This window comes from Falco cherrug, chromosome 12 (assembly GCF_023634085.1).
Source record: "Falco cherrug isolate bFalChe1 chromosome 12, bFalChe1.pri, whole genome shotgun sequence".
NCBI classification, from domain to species: domain Eukaryota; kingdom Metazoa; phylum Chordata; class Aves; order Falconiformes; family Falconidae; genus Falco; species Falco cherrug.
In genome coordinates this window covers 5,408,711-5,429,972 of record NC_073708.1, presented here as the reverse complement: position 1 = coordinate 5,429,972, position 21,262 = coordinate 5,408,711, and the positions used below count along the sequence as shown (strand labels likewise).

Here is a 21,262-nt window from a genome sequence, read left to right as displayed (position 1 = left end):
ATTCACAAATTCTACAGACTACATAAAAAATAGCACAGTAACAAAGACTGCTGATGCTGTTTGGAGCAGTAAATTAAAAGCTGACTGCAAAGATGTTATGCAGAACATGTTCGTATCAAGAGAAAGTGGCAAAGTGGCAGAGGTCATTCAACTGCAGATAAATACAAAATGCTTCCATGGGAAAAGCAGTCCTTAACCTGACGTACACACTGACAGGCCTCTGATCTAGATCACAGCATCACAGAGTGGTTTGGGTTGGAAGGCACCTTAAAGATCCATCTAGTTCCACCCCCTGCCCTGGGCAGGGATACCTCCCACCAGACCAGGTTGCTCCAAGCCCCGTTCCAGCCTGGCCTTGAGCACTTCCAGGGATGGGGCACTCACAGCTGCTCTGGGCAACCTCTGCCAGTGTCCCACCACCCTCACAGTAAAGAATTTCTTCCCAATACCTAATCTAAATCTACCCTTTTTCAGTTTAAAACCATTCCCCTTGGCCTACTGCTACAGGCCTGTGTAAAAAGCCCCTCCCCAGCTTTCCTGTCGGCCCCATCAGGCACTGGGGCTGCTAGAAGGTCTCCCCAGAGCCTTCTCTTCCCCAGGCTGAGCAACCCCAACTCTCTTCCAGTCTGACTTCATAGAGAGGTCCTGCAACCCTGTGATTGTCTTCATGACCCTCCTCTGGATGCAGTCTGACAGATCCATGTTCTTCCTATGTTGGGGGCCCCAGAGCTGGACACAGTACTGCAGGTGGGGTCTCACAAGAGCAGAATAGATGAGGAAAATCACCTCCCTCGACCTGCTGGCCACGCTGCTTTTGACACAGCCCAAGACACGGTTGGCTTTCTGGGCTGCAAGCACACATTGTTGGGCCATGCTGAGCCTTTCGTCCACCAGCACCCCCAAGCCCTTTCCCCTCAGAGCTGCTCTCAATCCATTCCCTACCCAGCCTGTATTTGTGCTTGGAATTGCCCTGACCAGGTGCAGGACCTTGCACCTGGCCTTGTTGAACTTCATGAGGTTTGCGCAGGCCCACCTCTCAAGCCTATCAAGGTCCCTCTGGATGGCATCCCTTCCCTCCAGTGTGTTGACCTCACCACACAGCTTGGTACTGCCAGCAAACTTGCGGAGGGGACACTCAACCCCACTGTCCATGTCACCAACAAAGATGTTAAACAGTGCTGGTCCCAACACCAATCCCTGAGGTTACTGTTTTCCACTTCAACAACAAGTCATTGACCACAACTCTTTAAGTGTGACCATCCACCCAATTCCTTATCCACCAAGTGGTCCATCCATCAAATCCATGTCTCTCCAGTTTAGAGACAAGGATGTTGTGCAGGACAGTGTCAAATGCTCTGCACAAGTCCAGGTAGATGACGTCAGTTGCTCTTCCCTCATCAGTCCATGCTGTAACCCCATCACAGAAGGCCACCAAATCTGTCAGGCACAATCTGCCCTTAGTGAAGCCATGTTGGCTGTCACCAATCCCCTCCTTATTTTCCATGTGCCTTAGCATAGTTTCCAGGAGCATCTGCTCCATGATCTTGCCAGGCACAGAGGTGAGACTGACTGGCCTGTAGTTCCTCAGGTCTTCCTTTATTCCCTTTTTAAAAATGGGGGTTGTGTTTCCCATTTTCCAGTCAGTGGAAACTTCACAGGACTGCCATGACTTCTCAAATATGATGGATACCATCCGTTCTCTTAGGACCAATGCATGCATCAATAAGTCCCATGGACTTGTGCACCTTCAGGTTCCTTAGATGGTCTTGAACCTGATCTTCCCCTACAGTGGGCAGTTCCTCGTTCTCCCAGTCCCTGCCTTTGTTTTCTGTGACTTGGGTGGTCTGGCTGGAGCACTTGCTGGTGAAGACTGAGGCAAAAAATCACTGAGTACCTCAGCCTTCTCCATATCCCCAGTAACAAGGTCTCCCATTTCCTTTCTGAGCGGGCCCACATTTTTTCTAGTCTTTTTTTTTTTATCACCAACATACCAATAGACCCTTTTCTTGTTGCCCTTGACATCCCTGGCCTGATTTAATTCTTTCAGGGCTTTAGCTTTCCTACCCTGATCCCTGGCTGCTCAGACAATTTCTCTGTATTTCTCCCAGACTACCTGCCCTTGCTTCCACCCACTGTAGGCTTCCTATTTGTGTTTGAGCTTGTCGAGGAGCTCCTTGTTCATCCATGTAGGCCTCCCGGTATTTTTGCCTGACCCCCTCTGTGTTGGCATGCCTTGCTCCAGAACTTCAAGATCCTTCAAGAAAGAGGAACAACATCTGCAGCAGCTTCCTCTGCAGGAGCAGTCGAGGCCCTGAGAGCAGGGAAGGCTCCCAGCTTTGGAAGACAAGTAAAATTCTTCACTTTTAATACAGAAAATCCAGGAAGGTCTGGGATCTCTGCCTCTGTGAAGCTGCCTGCTAGACAGATAATTCCTTTAAGTTGTTTCTAGTTCAGACAGATTCATTACTTTATCTTCTATTTATTAAACAAAATAGACTGAGATACTAATGCATGAAAATGTTTTTCTTTCCAAAGTACGTTCCCAAATCCTCTCATCATCCTCATGGAACTTCTACAGACTCTTTCCAATGATTTAGTTCAGGACACAGTAATCAAAAACAGCTGCAGCAACTGGAAAATACCAAATTACTCAAGTCATTCAGTTCCTACACAAAACTGATCTATCAATACGTCATATAACACCTCATCATTCACCATTGCCACCTTCTCTGTGACATCAAGATATCTGTATCAGAAATTATTTTTCTATTTTCTTTTAGGTGACTAACTGGAATACATTGAATGAACAAGTGATCTTCACGATGCTTTGTTTGAAATGCATCTATTCAGTGCTGATGTATAGTAACCTGCTAGCTAGCTAGTTTTTAATTCTTTAATGTGTATCTTGTTCATGTTCTAACTTGTCCAGCATTTAAGCATTTTTTTGATGACAGACTACACAACGGAATTTTGATAAAATTACCTTGTTACCGTCACCAATGAAACCTGTATTTTTTATTAGCTTGTCAAGATCTATTTTCAGTAAACTCATAGGCATTCATTATAATACACTTATCACATTTAATTCTTGCTAAGCTGAATGCTATTCCATCATTTTTACTTAACTGGTATCAAACTGACAAGCCCACAATTACCTGCATTATGCTAGTTATTCTTTTCAAAGACTGGCAGAGGAACTGTTTTCTTGTAGCCCTTTAGAGCCCTCCAAGATTAGCAAGATATAAGTCGTTAAAAGTTTTCTCTGCTCCTTTATTTTTTACTGGTTTTTTTTAAATGGGAATTGCTCATGACAATGAACTTCAATATATGTAACCTAAGCAGCTATATTTAACAGTCATCCAAATTATTGTTTGAATAGGAGTCAGTATCACCATAGAATTTTTCTGGAGAACGGGAATATGTATCATTATATCCCAAAGGCAGGACACTCTTTTCTGCTTGTTATGACAACTCCATCATTTCTGTCTATTAATCAACTGGAGGTGGAAACAGAGTAACAAGGAAAAGGAAGGGAAGTGGAAACGGCTTTGTCTAAGGCAATAATTTATTCTACATGTAGAGAAATATGTAAAACGAAAACTGACTGCCAGAAGCACAATAAAATCTGCAGCTGACAGACAGAGAAGAGAACTACCTATCTAGATGCAACATTCTACCTCCGGGATCTCTCCTGAGCAGCAAAAGTCTGTCTGTACAAGCTGGACAAATCTGTTCATATAGTACCTCAATTTCCTATGTGCAAATTGGAAAAAAAAAAATTTGGAGTTTTCTTTGATCAGAGGTGATCTGAGAACTAAGAGTGAAAAAGTTATGCACACAATACTGCTTGTGGAATGGTCAGCTAATTTGTTTTCTATGTAATTATCTAGAGACATTCTTGCTTAAGCTTATAGCAGAGCTTGCTCTGAGGATTTCTCCTCCTCTGCAAACCCCTCTACCAGCAAAGCAAAAAAAGTTCTTCTACATCATACTTCTACTGAAGCAGACCTCTAATATCAAACTGCCCACTATTAAAGCTAGCTTGAGCCTTGCTCTTCTTATATGCATTTCAGGAGATACAAAATGCTAAGTTGTTAAAAGTACTGCATGCTATCCAGTACTGCAGAAAGAGTACATTCTCCACATGCAAGCTAAATAAAGCTTTAAAATCTTATTGATTAGTGGCACGGATCAGAACAGGGCTAGCAGAGCAAAATACAGTCATAGCAAAATATGGAAGACACTTTAAAATTCAGAGTACTGACTGTACCTTACAGATTTTGTATAGAGATTCCTGACCGTCTCCTTCCGTATCTTTGAAATAATCATGTGCTGGAAACGTACGATGAATATCTCGTGTAATGACACTCTCTTGAGCAGAATCCTGTAAAAAAAAAAAAAAAAAAAAAAAAAATGAGAGAAAAATCCCGAGGTATTAGCCCAGTAACAGTGTAATTAAACATAACAGAATATAAAATTCAATGTGCAGTCAACGTGGATACATTAGATAACTGCTTTACTGACTCATCCTCCAAAAATGCTTTGAGAAGAAACTGAAAATCCTCTAGTCTCATATGCAGTAATAATTTGACAGTTTAACAAGAGCAACGTGGCATGTTTTCTGTCCTTCAGGCTTACAGTTCATTTTTAAAACTCATGGGAAATGACTAGTTATTTAATTGTAGGTGCATTTTTACTAGAGAACATATGTTTATGTATTTCTCTGGGAGTAAAAAAGAAAATCAGACTGTCTCTCTCTTGCAAGCTCAGTGGTAATAATTTTAAATGTACATCCATTTACCATAAAAGCGGTGTCAATTACAAATAGGAACTACTACTTTGAAACATTCAAAAGTTTACCATTAAATGGTCTTTAAAAGAACAAAATCAGATGAAGTATCAGAACTGTTGCACTTTCCCATAAATCCCATATCCTTCCCTGCTACCATCTCTTTTTCAGTTACACTTTTACATTGACTAGCACCTAAGGATAAGGTCAGGTGCCTTAACACTGGTGTCAGATGCCATTTTAGAAGCCCAAAGATAACGCCTGGTAAGGAGCTGCTACTGCAGAAGGATACAAGTCTGTTGTAAGTGCTGCATCATCTCTGCAAGCTTCATGTGGGTGATCTGCATATACAAAGACAGCTAAAATGACACCAAATGCCCACGTTTAGGCAACAGAGCTGTTCCCTAGACATACCTAGCTCTGCAGATAAAAGAAGCAATTGCTTACAATACTGCGTTTCTATAAAATGATGGAAATCACTGCAATCAGACCTGAGTAATACCACTGTGTGTATGAGGAACTGGTATCAAAATGTCAGAGCTGAAACTACACCAGTTAATCAATTATCTTCAGGTTCAGTTACCTTCACTATGAGATAGTACCTCTTTAGGTTGGTAAATATCAAATGGTGCTTTTCTCTACTACCTTTTAATCCTAAAGGAAAAAAACAACAGAACCCTCATCTGTGACTCAGAAGATAAATCCTTTATAAATACTTCTACTTTGAAAACAAAGTATCTGCTATAGAAAAGCTCCTAAACCCTCAAACTGCAGTTTGTAATCCAGGCCTCCCCATAAAAAAGCTTCTTCACACCTACAGGAGTCAGCAACTGGGTGATCTCCTGAATTTGGGCAGTTTCCCAAGCCCGTAAAGCCCTTCCTGTGAGCCTATGCCATACAGTAAGGCAGCTGCCCGGGGGGCTTGCCCAGCAGTCCACAGCAATTCCCCAGCACAGCCTCCTTTGGGACTACCCATAACCAGCGCACACAAAGGCATCATCACCCCGGGCTGCGTCAGGACCCCAGAGGGGAAACCCCATCATCGTGTTTCTCTACTCACTTGAACGGCATCTAAGGAAACAGCTATAGTCGCAACAAGCATAAACATCACAAGCATAAACATCACTTTAACAGGTTTGATAAGAGCACTCAACTGAGTATCACAGACAAGAAAAAAAAAGAAGTCATGGGGTTTTTTATTATTATTATTTATTTATTTATTTAATCTAGTTATCTTCTATTCTCATCTGTTTTCTCATACCCTGTCATTTTTTCCACCCTCCACGTTAAACTATGGCTTTATCTTTCCTCCTCATCCCTCTCTGCACTGGGCACAGTCTTCCAGTCCTTGCACATAGAAGTCTTCCTCTTTCTTCTCTCAAATCTCTCTCTAAAGTTCACTGCTTCTCTGAATCTTTGCTATCATTAATTTATCCATTTACACTGTCCTAATTTTCAGTGATCTCAGCTGTTGCTTCCCCTTTGTTTGACAATAACATCCTTAGTACTAGACACAAGTAGTAATGACACAAGCTGTATTTTGTAAAGTACCAGGCATGTTGTTATGTGCTATGAAAAGGAAAGCTTACAAAGAGAGGTGATGTTTTTATTATGCTAATGGATATTGCTGAAGAAATTAAACACACTTTTGAGCTTTCACTGGGTTATCATCACAATTTTCAGGACATCTAAGCATCGTGCGACTATCAGTAACTAAAACTAACCATACAGCCTAAATCACACTCAACAAAATATATAATAGTAATAATAAAAATTTAGTAACAAGCAGTTCTCTAATTGACTTCTTTAATGAGTATCTTCATTCACATGGCTTTCAAACACAAGAGAGGCCAAATAACTGCAGTCATCCTCGCAGATTTATCTGACTATTGAGCTACATTGTAAGGAAACACCTTAAACAACATTGAAGATCCGCCAATACAGCACAGTTCGAGTCCGTTATAAAAACCTGTTATATTAATTCTTCAGCACAAGTTTGAAAAGATCCAGGCGTTTTAAAGAAAGTTACAGGAAGGCCACCACGTCCAGCACATATATCGCTTTTCTGTCAAGCCACAGAACGTGTTTGACTTCCCTGGATTTCTCTCTTTCCTTGAACTGGGAGGCAAATGTATAACTGAGCACAACTGGAAGTTGACAGGGTAGATGTCCCAGATAGGACCAAAAAGTATTTGTGTAAAGGCCCAAATGCAAATTCATTTTTACCGAGTTAGGAGGAGACAGAAGCAGAGTTTTCACTCAGCATTATTAACAATAAATGGTTCTAAAAAACTGAAGGAAAACAATAAAACCGACCCAAAAATAAAATCTCAGCTGAAAAACAGGAGAATTAACGCCTTCTCAAAAGACAACATCCATCTGAAATAAGATAAACCTAGAATCTTAACAGAAACAAGAAATTACTCTAGAGTGAAGGTAAGTGTAGAACTACTTCTTAAAATACATTAAAAATATTTTGGTTACATTTCTACCTTTTTCCAGGTAGAGTTTGCTGATAGCGCTTCTCTCAAGGAGTACCACAGCAGATGAGCTTACAGTTATCCTAATAAAGGTTTTCAGATTATTTTTATTCTTCTGAAAGTCATGATTAGTTAATTTATTACAAAAAAAAGCTAAGGTGAGATGGCTATCAAAGCATTCAGAGTTCTAATAATCTTTCTCACATCTCATAATCATTTCTGTGCTGCCAACTCAGAGAAACAATATTCTACTGAGGAAAAGAATTATCTTCATATGTCAACTATATGACAGCTGACATTCTACTGAACAAGCTCTCTACTTTGAGTCGTCTCACTTTTAAAACAGCTCAACTTCTGCAACTGTGAAGCAACTGCATTGGAATACTGACTCCCTGACAGCGCTGTCATTTTAAACTATTAAGATGCTTCTGAATGTGGACACTTGATGCCAGAAGGCAGACTGACATAGAAATACAGAAGGGAACAGAAAACCGTTTATATTAAATAAATGTTAAAAGAAAATTAAGGGTACATAGGCACTCAAAATTGGCAACCCTAATGCGCGTACATCAGGGATTATTTTTTAATAAAGAACATTTCACACTCTCTCCAAAAAGGACCTCTACTCATTTGTCGTCATAGGCGTACACATTCTAGTGATGAGTTACAGTTAGGGAGTAGAAGAGAGTCCTGTAGGTACAGCCTTGCTTCCTTTGTTGCAAGAACTGGAAGACAGGTATGGTACAAGCCAGAAAAATGTATTAAGAAAGAAAAATCTTTTGGGGCATAACATCTCAATGTTGTGTTGACTTGGATCCTTTCCCCACTTCTGCCCAAATTTACTTATGTGAAAGGAGGCACACCAATTACGCAAAGAATTCCACAAGTGATCACCTGCGTTTTCTTTACTATACAGCTGCCTGTACTACAGCCGTTGGCTCAATATGGAGAAACGCAGCATTATTTACAGTTGCAATTAAAGGTATTCAGAGTTTCATGTGAATACTAAAAAAAAAAACAATAGGTCACAGGTGTGTCAAACCTGGCATTCAAACTGAGTAGTACTTCTGACCTCAATCTCCTTGTGCTCCATTTCCCTGGTTAATAATAATTCCCCATCTCAGTAGGGTGTGATGAAAATCAATTAACATCTGAAGCACTGAAATACCATAGTGATGAATCCTGCAGAAATGCCAAATTGGAAAATAACAACTTCAACCTCAAATCCTGATCTGAATAGCATATAGTAAGGCACAGGGTTACATGATGAAAATACACAATGAAAAATAGTAAGGGGGGAGAAAGAAAAGAAAGGAAAAAAAAAAAAGCTGCTCATTAGATTAGCACTATTCCTTTTGTACACAGGGCAGAGGTCCTGGGAAGAAGACAACCAAAACCATGGAACTATGTGTGATAATGAATATGTCATTACACATTCTGGTAGGCAATGTTCATATTGTACTCAACTTTCAAAGGCTTATCTCTAATCTTAAACTCCTTCAAAGTTTGGTTTTATCAAATATGTTTACATATGAAAACAATATGATTTGTATATGCTGAAGGCTCAGTACAAGTTCACCTGACTGGGCCCATTTAAAAGGTCTGTAACTCTGGTGAGGTTCAAAGAGCTGATTTTGCATCTCATTGTCCCGCCTGTGCTTCATCTCTTCACTAGCTAAAAATAGCCAGAATCCAGATTATAAGGAAAGTTAAAAAAGGGAAAAAAAGGAAAAAGAAAAAAAAAAAAACCAAAACAGAAGAAAAAAAGAAAAAAAAAAGAATAAAATAATTTCAAAATGGGGTTTCAACTTCTAAAATTACCATGCCCTAGAAATCTTGGTGTGTCATGCTCCTTCAGGATTAGACATTTCTGAAACTTTTCTATACATTGTATGGAAAGCAAAACCTCCCAGGCTGCCACAGGTGTTCATCACTCTTGTTTCGCCAGAGTCAGATGATGTGGAAACACACCATCTGCTGATAGCGGGAGTTAGAGGTGCCCTCAATAAATCTATGCCTCTTAATCCTGAAAAGCTGTAAATTTAAATATTGACTTGCCAAGTGCACATTATTAGACATTATGACACTTTCAGTACCCTAAGCGTTCTGCTGAAGGAACAGATTTTTTGCATATTGTTCGTTTTGTTCCTTACGGTTCTTTGTGGTCCTCTACAGTTTCCACACATGTCCACAGGGGAATATGACTAATAACTTTAAATTCTCTAAAACATAATCACAAACACGCAGCAAATACAAACCACAGAAAATAGATGAGTCAATCAGTAGAGGTTTGAAATGATCTGCGTAACTGGCATGTAGCTTTGCCCCCCGTTATTAATGGTGTCCCCACAAACTCATGCTTTCACTGAAACCTGACATTATGTTGTGCCAGCATATATATACACACCACCAGCCCCTTTCCCCTCATCATTTTCCATACACCTTTTAACCCTCCAAGTAGAATGTGCGATCCAAGAAAATCCCAGGTTCCCTACCAATCAGTATTTGGAAGAAAAAAAAAATCGATAGCTCTTCCTTTTAAAAACATTGAATACAGACATACGGCTTATGCTCAGTTCTTCTGTAGCATTTCTGTAATGCATACCTTATAGTTCAGTTATTTTCTACAAATAGATTTTCTTTCAGTCATCATCAGGTTTTATTCAGCTGAGAACATATAATACTCAAACAGTACTAATTAACAGAGAAATAGAAACAGAAAAAAGCAGGGGATTATTCTTTAGAGAATTTTTTTTTTTAACAGTTACATATCAAGATATTAAAAGTGAACATAATATTTAGGTTAGTTCAGTAAATACACTGGCCAGCTGAACTTTGCAAATTCTGGCTCACTATCAGCTGTATTTATTGCTGCTTGGGCAAAACCGCTTTCTACAAGCGGAAAGAAAGAAGAGTCCTACTGGACATGGGGCCAAATCAATAGTTCAAATCTAAGCAGTCCTGGGCTTCCAGCAGGTCACGCCTGGATCTAAATTTAGTGTCAAAGGCTTTCCTCTCTCATCAGCATAATGTATTGGATTACTAATATAGCTCTGCCCAAGGAAGCAGACATCATCTTTTATCAAATTATCTCCCATTCTTCTCAAGCTGTGTTTGACAAGGTAGAGGCAGCTGCTCCACGCCTCAAATTTTGAGAATTCCCAAGACAGGATCCCAAGAAAAGCATCTACAACACGTCCCTTTTTAGACTAAGAACACAAAATTGCCTATCGCTTCTAAATACCAAATTCTCTAATTTTTTACAAAGCTTGCGGGCTGGGACCCTAATCCTTTTAGATACAGTACCACTGGGAGTGGACAGGCCAAGACCTTGTTGTGACCTGATCCATTATTTATAAGATCATCCATTTGAGTGCCAAGGAAATGGGCAATGATGCTCATTTCGAAAGGCTGTAGTTTTATTTCTTTCAACACTTAAGTCAATCTTAAAACTACTTGAGTGGAGGAGCAGCTGTGACAAGGACACTCTGCCCAGCTGCCCAGCATGAGGTTTTTAACCCTCCCAGAGGCTGGTGCTGATAGTTTCCAGCTACAAGCTGCTGGACAAGGTAGATCTGGACCATAGAAAATGACAACTCCAAGATATTCTTAAAGACTGCACAGAAGAAAAAGGCAGGACTAGAATAATAAAGATACCTATGTAAATACTATTCTGTATGTGGCTATAAAAGAGAGTGATATTGTAGCAGTCACAGAGGTAAGGCAGAAACAGCTCAGATCTTAACAGGGTTGAGCCATCAATCAGCAACAGACAAGATGACATTTCTCTGTAAAAAAATCACAGCAAAACTAGATCAGACACAAACCGATCAATTCTGCATACACTCTCTTGTTCTGAAAAACAAAAAATATCCATGACCTTTATGATCTTTGTGTTTTGTTTTCCTTCTCCCTCTCCTATTCTGTACACCCTCCCTCTCTTGTATGCTACTGATATATAATTTATTCTTCTTACTCTGCCATATCCTTTCTGAAAGATGTTGTCAAAAGAAAAACGCTGTTTGTGCTGCTGGGCAAGAGATCAACTTTTGAATGCAGCAGGCTCAATTTTTTGCCATCGGCATGCTATGCTGTGAATTCAAAGTTACTCTTAAACACTAATCTTGAAGGCTCCCTGATCTCCCACAAGAGATAAACTGCTCTGTACACTAGCTGATGGGGCTTGGGGTTTTGGTGGGGTTTTTTTTTTGTTTGGTTTTTTTTTCATATGATGTACAGTTGGCATGAAGGGCCATGCACATCTGTTTTGAAGATATCACAGTATATCAGTTTCCATTTTATTATGTTTGGGGCTTTATTTGGGTCACCCAATCTTTAGCAGATATGAAATCCAGCATTCTTTTCTTAAAAGAATTTTTTAAGCTCTGGGTTTTGTCTTAGGTTTGCTCTTGTTTTTAATAGCTATGACTTAGGAAGGTTGGCCTCTCCGAAGGACATGAAGATACATTAGACCAACTAAAAGGCATGTTATCCAGTTTACTCATCAACATTTCACCTTTTTTCTCTGAAATGTGTATAGGCGCTATCTCCTAAAGGGACAAGTAAAAAGGTAACCCACAGATTTATCCCTGTAGCAAGTTAATTTTGCCCAATTTTCTGGTTTGCCAATTTTTAGTTTAGGTTTCTGATTACGTCTCTTCTGTGAGAGGCACAACTGCATTTGCAAAGGTTGGAAAAATGTTATTGTGATTAATCTGTAATTTGAAATTCAAATATTTCTGATTCTACCATCAAGTCATTGGGTAATTTCCAGAAGCAACTGGAAAGGTAAGGCCTGCTTCTAACAAACAATACTTAACTGCAGCAGGATCAGACAGCTGTGGAAAACTGTGAAACTGTTTACAGCGAATGGAAAAGGTGACATATTTGAATTCCTGACTCCTATTTATGTACTTTAATTGATGTTGCTACAAAACTTACTTCAATTTTAAACAAGTGCCTTCACATTTTAGCTACAAGAAGCACAAAAAAGAAAAATAGTTACTGTTTAAGAAAAAAAAATATTTTAAAGGCAAAGTTTTCTAAAAGCTGATGCCTTAAAAAGATTAGTTTCCTGCAGCATCACTGACCAAGTAGATACCTGTCTAGTCAGTGTTTCTTTCAACATGTTTTTATGAATTCTGAAATTAAACTTTCTTTTGGCAATCAAAAGATGGCATGATCCATATAACTGGTCCATTTATGATTTTAAAGAAAGAGCTGCCTTCCAGAGTTGCTTGACTTTTCCTTCACAAGCCAAGTGACTCCCGGTCTAAGAAAGTATTCTATATGCAGGGCCTCCTAGAACACCCTAACAATTTACCATCTGTATTGCTTGCTGCTGGCAAAATATTAATAAAAAAGAGAAAATGCTGTAATATCAAGGAAGTTTATCTGGTTCAGTGATGCTGATTTTTAACAAGGAGGAAAAGCCTTGCAGCACTATGCAGATAAAGATTTGCCAATACATTGATTTTGAAAAGCTTATTAAGCTTGCAGCTGTTGAAGTGTGACGCTTATTTCTTCAAAAAGGAAATGTCTGCCCCTCATTTTCTTTAACAATGGAGTTCTTTCAATAATCCAGGCAGAAACATTTCAGCAAGACCTACGGCGAGCTGTAATCTTTACAATAAGTAAAAACATTATTTTTTTTTACAACTGAGTTACCTCCCAGTTACCTCTCATTTGACATCTGGATGCTTTCATTTTAGTACTTGCTCTTACAACACCATCTTCACACCTTCTTTAATGTGAAAGCATCCTGTTATTTGGAAGTATGTAGTTTTTGAACCCCTCATCTCCCAGAACTATTAAGATCAACAAGCCCATTACGATCTTCTCTATTCTTTATATAAGAAATCCAAAATCTGGTGGTTTTGTTGACTTGACAGCCCTTTGTATCACTCAGCATTGACATCAGACTATGAGACCAAAGACTCTGGCTCTTTGGGAGAATAGAAGATCAAAACCACTTTTCGACAAGATCTTAAAGTCTTTATGCAGCCTGAGGAAACAGTGCATTGCAGAAGATGAAGGCTAGGGAACAGGCAGACGGTTAGGGAAAAGGACAGAAATACAAGCACATGGTTTTCATGCCTGCCTCAGTTAAAGCCTGATTCAGCTGTGGAGATACTGAACACTGTATATTATTTCTGAGCATCAAGTCCTTCATTGGTAAATCTAGAGTGATAATATCCATAAATAAGCAATTAATGTGTGTCAAACACTTTTATACTTAACACAAAAATAATTATGGGGATGCCACAACATCATACTAAAAAGAAAAGTTATGTAAGCCTAGTATATCATTGACTATAAGGGTTTTTTCTATTTTGTTGCTGCTTTTAAAATAAATTTATGAAAAAGAGTTCTATTAATCTACAATTTGAACACTTCATGTACATCTCTTCACTGGATCCTTGAGAGCGCATAAGACATTGAAGACAGCTGCTGAAATGGCAGTTATCCAGGTCTCTGCTGAGCAACCACCGCTGCCACTACAGGTGGCACGTACAGCAAACGCAGCTCTGGAATTTGCTGAAAGATGAATCGTAGACATGAGTGATTTAGAGATGCTGATATGGGGAGACTACAGAGCTCCCTTAACCCTTTCTTCAAATCTTCTCCCAGTTACAAGGAGAGGGAATGCAGCACACAGGGACTTCCACCTCCTGACAGCACTACATGTAGCTGAAAGTAGGTTTAAGCAGATGCTGCCTAGGCTCATACTGACTTCTCGATATCTGAGCTTATTACTAGAAGTCTTGGATACAATTTTAGATGAACTAATGAAGAAAAATACTGGAAGGAAGAGAATCACAAATGTTTGAGGTGGGAAGGGACCTCTGGAAGTCATCTGGTCCAACCTGCCTGCTCAAGCACAGCTACCTAGAGCTATTGCCCAGGACCATGCCCAGACAGCTTTTGAACGTCTCTAATAGTGAAGATTCCACAACCCCATGGGCAACCTGTGCCAGTGCCTGCTCACCCTCCACAGTCAAAAGGTTTCTCCTTATGTTCAGGGGGAGGTTTCTGCATGGCCATTGCCTCTCCTCTCTCACTGGGCACCACTGAGAAGAGCCTGGCTCTGTCTTCTTTACAGACTCCCTTCAGGTATTCATATACACTGACAAGATCCCCCTGAGCCTTCTCCACTCCAGGCGGAACAGTCCCAGCTCTCTCTGCCTTTTCCCACAGGAGAGATGCTCCAGTTCCTTCAACTTCTCACTGGCCCTTTCCAGTATGTCCGTGTCTCTCTCACACTGGGCAGCCCAGAACTAGACCCAGCACTCCAGGTATGCCTCACCAGTGCTGAGTAGAGGAGGAGGATCCCCTTCCTCAACCTGCTGGCAACCCTCCTCCCAATGCAGGAGGATGATGCCATTGGCCCCCTACGTGACAAGGGCCCAAGGCTGCCTCATGTTCAACTTTGTGTCATCCAGACCCCCAGGTCCTTTTCTGCAAAGCTGCATTCCAGCCTGTCAGCTTCCAGGGTGCTAGAAACCAGCATGCCAATTGGCTTGTTCTAACTGCATCTCTAATTCTCAAGCAAACCCAGCATTTTCAGGCTACGGTGATTTCTGAATTCAGCATAAGCCCCAAAACCCCTGCCGTCCCACTCCTCACAGCTGAGACACAGCAGTGTAACCACTGCATATGGCAAAGGGCGAGCCATGCCACAGCGCTCGGTGTGTAATTGGGACCTGTGGGGCTGTGTGTGAATCATCAAAAGAAGCTCCATTTTTGCCCTTGTATATTGATCTAGTTTATTCCTATTGTTTGAAAACTGAAATTCACTTTAGATTCAATGCCTCCTAAGATTTAGATCAATACAGTACTGGCATTAGAAAGTATTTATTTGGCCACATATGGGTCATAACAATAAAGACCAGACAGTGCAGACAGCACAGCACACAAAAATAATCCTAACTTAGTTTCAAATGTTATCAGTTTTCTGTATAGTGCTTTTTAATGTATCCGAAGGTTTCTCAAGCACTTTATATAAGCATTGCATAGGAATAAGCAGATTTCAGGAATATTCTTCTGTTGTCTCTCCTTGTAAAAAACAAAGGAGTCTATGTCCACCTCTTATTTAATGATGAAGTTTAGTTATTCCAATTATTCTGACTGTAACGGGGAGGTTATCTGTGTTTACAGGTAATACTGTTACTTCACAACTATCTCTTACTGAATCCCTTCATTTCCAGAGGTTACACACAAACGAAATTTCTGTAATGTCTATGCATACACTCTCCATGACAAAACAAGAGTGAATCTGTTTAAATATGCTAATTCCACATGAACCAACACTGCCCTTCTTGGCACCTCTGACATTTACGCCACTGAGCAATACAAACAGGAAAATCAGTTATTCCCCATCCCCTAAGAAGCAAGGAATATCCATGAGACACAGGAAAACAGCTACTTTCATCATCATAAGATGCAATTAACTAAGTTCAGTATAAGCCCTCAGGCATGGAAGAATAAAACAAATTTATAATGATAAAATGAAAACAAACCACAAAGAGATGATAATCCATTCATATAAAGGATATCACTGGAATAAAATACCATGAGACAGCACTTCATTTTAATGCTACAGAAGCACCTTCCACACATTTGCAGTCATAACATGGCTCAGCTATGTTACTCAGTTAAGGTCTCTATTAAAAGCTAGCACCCATGTAACATTTAAGTAAAGCTAAACCGGTGAGGTTTAAACACCACCCCCAAGAAAAAAAACCCACAGCTGGACTGAAGTCAACTGTACTTTCTTACGATACTTTTCGAGGGTCACCATCAATTAAACACAATTTTATCATCTGGAAGGTTTGTTTGCTGTGTTACTAGACCATTGTATTTAACACAAAGAAAACCACTTCCTCATTTTTAAAGTAAGGTTGTATACACAGTTAATTCTCACACACCAACTACTACTGCAAAGTCTGCAAAAACCCAAAAGCCACCTACAGAAACCCCAGAAAATTAAACTGATTCGGTAACTTCCCTGTCAGTGTATCTTTTTCACCTCCAAGAATATCTAAAAAGATAGGGGCTGAAGTAGTAACAAAACAGGCATCCTGTAATCGGGTATGACGGAAAACTGGAAAGCCACAAAAGGTCCCTCCCACGGCCTAGCAGGTCTGGCTGGGAAGGAAGGTACTCAGGACTTCAGAGGCCCTCTCAACACTGCCAGCAAAACAACTCATAAATCAAGACAGATCAAGTTAAGCTGCTGTTGCAAAGGCATCCCCCAGAGCTGTGCAACTGCAAGCATGCTTTTGCTGTGTAATGAAGGGTAACACACAGAGACAAGGTTACAGCGAACGGGTAACCTTGATTGAGCTTTTCCTCCTCCTTGTTTTCCTTTTGGCTTTCCAGACAAAACACTTCACATGAAATTTTGTTACTTCATTATACGTATACTTGCCTGAGGTGAAGAAGAGGCTTCAACTTCTGATTAAATGACCCCCAGTACTTTAAAAATGTGATTACAACAGGCTGGTGAACAACAAAATGGGAAAGAAAGTTCTATCAGACTATCAGACCAGGCTGAAGAGTCAATGGACAATAAGCAGCCAGTAGGGACTGAAATATGGGACAGAGGAAAATGTAAAGCAGGAGAGAGGGAAACAAACAGAAGGCACAGAAATGAAGACAAGAAGAGGTGGTGAAATGGAGAGGACCAATAAGAAATAAAACAAGATAAAGGATGGGCGACAAGAGAAGTACCAGATAGACTGAATTTAGTTCTCATTGATTCATAAAAGGAAGCTATAAATCAAATACTTTATAGTCAATTAAACTGATTAATATCAGTTTGAAAGAAAATCCAGATTAGTTTTATACTATGCATGCTATGGAATTTTATAAAATCTAGTTCTAGCTGTTAAGATAGGTGAAAAGGGTTTTTTCCTTTTTGAGTATTATAAGCATAGTAGACTAATAAAACAATCCTACTGTTTCCGTTCTTGAACTCCTACAATATACAGCTGATGCAGATTAAAATTTAAACTTCTTAAAGTTGCTTATCCACTTTGGACTTGGAGCGGGTACTGGCTTTGGATACTACTGCTCACTTCTTGTACTTGATTATTGCAGCTAGAAAACAAGATTTAAGAAAATATTGCGTGCACTGCAATACTCTCTGATCTGGATACTTCCAGTTATTACTGGAAAGAATACGGGTAACAAAGGCTCAGTCTTCTTTTCATTACTCCTTTCGACAAGGATTCCTGTACCTTGCATTACACTTCACCATTGTGTTTCTTAATAGACACTTTCAGATCTCATTTGGTTACAATGTGCAATTCCTTATCTATTTGACCTTAGCTCACTTATGCTTAACTTACAGGGGTGTAATAGCCTCTTTACAACTTTTACCATCATGTACAATCATTAGCTTGCAAATGGAAGGAAATATTAATCGAAATATCTACTTAAAAGTGTATAAATATTGCAAATAAAGACAGCTTCTTACTACTTCTGAATCTACATTTCTGTAATTATCACACATTCATTTATACATCAATTTATACATAAAATCCATATTTCCCTGCAGGTAACATTTATGAATCACATACCATTTAAAGTGTTCCCTCTGCAATATGTAGTAGCCTTTAAGTATCTATGGGTTTATAGACCAATAGCCTATACCACTTTGAATCACTTGGCTCTCATAAAAATAAGATCCATACAAGCTTTAGAATGTTCAACATGGAAGGTTCAATCTAGAAAGTAAAAAGCAATTTATTATGTTCTTTTTTTAAAAAACTGGTATTTAGTACTGTTTTAAAGCTAGATGCCCTATAGCTTTGTAGGAATGTGTATATCATCACTTCCAAGGATCATACAGCATGGTCAGAGGATTAAATAAGTCCCGAAGAACACCACAAGCTTCTCAAATACATTCTTTTCCCAGGTCAAAGGACTAAACCATACGGACAAAACTACTTTACAGAAGTTATTCTTATTGCTGACAATACAAGTAAAAAAATTAATGTCAAAAAAAAGAAGCACCAACCAGCAGGACAGCTGATACTCTTTCCTTAAAATATGTCGTGCATCTTAATTTAGACGCAACCGAGCCTATGTACCAAATTTTCAAAATAAGGACTCTTCTGACAGATTATGGCAGAGAGGTTAGTGCCTTTACGTCAGGTCAGGCAAAACCTACAGAGCAGTTCAGTTGAGGAAGAAATCTCTGCTCAGTCAAGGGCTCTCCTGTTAAATATTGGCTTACTGAAGACTGGATGTGCTGCTAGCAGTTGCTGAAACTTCAGTTTTGTGTGTAAGGAACAGTGGAAAAAATTTAGGAAAAACCCAAACAACTGTAATAAGTGATCATAAGAACTTTAACACAGCTATCCCGCTACATCATTGCAAAAAAATCTGATCTTTGGGGCAGAAGGATGATAAAGCTGCACAACCCATTGTAAATGGAATCTCATTTTGCTGCCCTACACGGGTACCTAATGCTTTTGATAGTGAAAAAGGGCATTTGAACAATGCCCTTAATAATGCGCTTTAACTTTTTGTCAGCCCTGAAATATTCAGGCAGTTGGATTAGATGATCATTGTAGGTCCCTTCCAAAAGAACTACTCCATTTTATTCTATAACTTCAAATGTTATAGACCCTTGCATGTCCATTCACCCCTCTGATTTTACAATTCCTAATACCTTTAGTATAGCACAGAGGCTTCCAAATCACAGAACACTATTTCAGGGCACACAGCCCATACAATCTCAGCGTATAGTCAGAGAGACATTTCTACCAGTTGAAGGATCAGCTTAGTGGAACACAAACAGACCCTTGTTCAGAAAACAAAAAATAAAATTAGCACATTTCTTTCAGGATATGCTAACTAGCATAGGGCAGCATGATGGTGAACATTCTCAATGTGGATTTTGGCATGGTAAAACTCCCCAAACTGCTTTACAGCTCCAAAAGGCAGATGTACCTGATCTAGCAATCCATCTAAATGACTTTATTCTAACAAAAACCTGACTAATTATCTTAACAGGCAGAACAAACGTTGATCAGGGCATTAGCAATATTGAGCCTTACCAGCATTTTCACCTTCTCAAGATCAAGACAGAGAACTAAATTTGCTGTTACAGAAAAGTGGGTTACAGCCTCTCACGGAGAGATTAAGCAGAGAGAAAAGATTAATGTTCTGCTGTATAAATGCCTGTCAAGATAGAATATAAAAGATAGAAAACACCAAAAATATATAAAACCAGATCTGAATCTGAACAAAATATGGTACAAAGTGTTCCATTAAGTACCTGCAGCTTTTTCTGCAAAGAATCAGTAAGTGTAAACACAGATTGCTATTTTTAGGCAAAACAAAAAATGTGTGTTCAGGAAACACCCGGAGTCTCTCGCTCTTCGATTCTGCTTAGTACTTTTCTATGTGACAGCTACCATCTTCCCAAGTTTTCTCTTAATTGGAAATTACTTTATCTCCAAAGACTGAAAAAGTATTCAACTTGATGCATAATTTCTTGCAAAGCTATCAGAAACTACGGTATCTTACTAATAATGAAAATTTAAATAAAAAAAATAATTATAATCTGAGAGTAAGGTAGGGAGCTATTTATTTAACAGATAATTGTATTTTTATGATTAAAAGTGTTTTTATCTGATTTTTTTTTAACCCCATTAAATCTCTCTGTACACTGTTGCCTTAAAACATGCAGTGTGACAGTGGCTCAATCAGCAGTTAACAACACTAAAGTTCAGAGCCTACTATTTTCACTTCAGCCTTACGTTGTGTCATAGGAAAAAAACCAAAATATAGAAGTTCATCCTGAAAACACATTTAAAAATTATCTCTACAATTTTACCGCAGCTAAATTTGCTGTTTCAAAGCAAGCAGTCGAAAAAGGACCTGAAAGTTCTCCCCAACCTGAGCAGCAGTACCAGTTACAGATCAAAAAAGGGAAACTTAAGTAATACAAAAATTAAGAAAGTGTGGGGAAGGGAAGGTTACAGGTTTAAAACTCCAGGGATCTATCAAATCTAATATATCATGATGGTAATTTTTAAGTTGCCTTATGTTACTTATACTCTACTGTTTAAAGAGCTCATCACAAATCAAAGCGTCCAGGAGAAAGAGAAGAAAGGGCACACCACACATCTAGTACTCCTGACTTCAGACTCAACGATGCCTTAAACCCAGAAAAGGGCACCTTTCCTCTGATAAGATCCACAAAAATTCCAGGTTCATGATGTCCAGGACACATGTTAACTCGGCGTATTTCCCATCAGACCTAACGATTATCCCTTCCTCCATGAAGCCCGTTGTCGGTTGGGCTACAAAGAGGAAAAAGCCAACCCATCATGATACAGCCACGAATCAACATGCTGGTTTATAAGAAAAAAGACTGCAGTCCGACGATTGTCCTTAATTCTCAGGCCCATCACATGATAAAATCAATCCATATTTTATATGGTAAACACATTCGTGAAAAAATGTTACCCTTTGTGGTGAAAATAAGTCGATCATAATTGAAAAAGTAAAAAAGGCACATTACGAAAATAAAGTATTTCCTTTCCAGACTATTTGTAAACCAGGCTTTTTTACTTCTAAGCATAGAATTTCTTTTAATTCTTCCTGATTTACCCTCTCCTGCTTAAATGTTCTTTAACATATAAACCAAAATACTAATATATTAAATTACGAACTTAAAAGAAGTATTTGTCATTCCATTTGCAAATCACATAATCGCCTATCATTCTCAGTCATCCTAGATATGTCACATACTGTAGCTTCATAGAAGAAATATACATAATGCATAAAACTTCAAACAAAATAGCTTTCGCTTTGCATTGTTTTTCCCAGTGCACCATTCCAAGAAAGCAATATAACACACTACAAAAGGGCAATACATTAAATTTGCAGAGAGGTCTTTTATTTGTCTTTGAAATTATTCATTATGAACAAATGCCCCAAGAGCAGACCTCATCAATAATTGACAGACTGAGAG

General features: G+C 39.1%; 1 protein-coding gene across 6 annotated transcripts in view; it reads right to left on the bottom strand.

Moving 5' to 3' along the window:
- The window catches only part of RABGAP1L (RAB GTPase activating protein 1 like), a 254,855-nt gene that overhangs the window by 109,195 nt on the left and 124,398 nt on the right, over positions 1 to 21,262 (bottom strand). For all 6 annotated transcript variants that reach the window (XM_055724788.1, XM_055724789.1, XM_055724784.1 and 3 more), the window contains exon 14: positions 4,271 to 4,384. In XM_055724788.1, the coding sequence (XP_055580763.1) occupies positions 4,271 to 4,384 (114 nt within the window). The remainder of the gene's footprint in view (positions 1 to 4,270; positions 4,385 to 21,262) is intronic.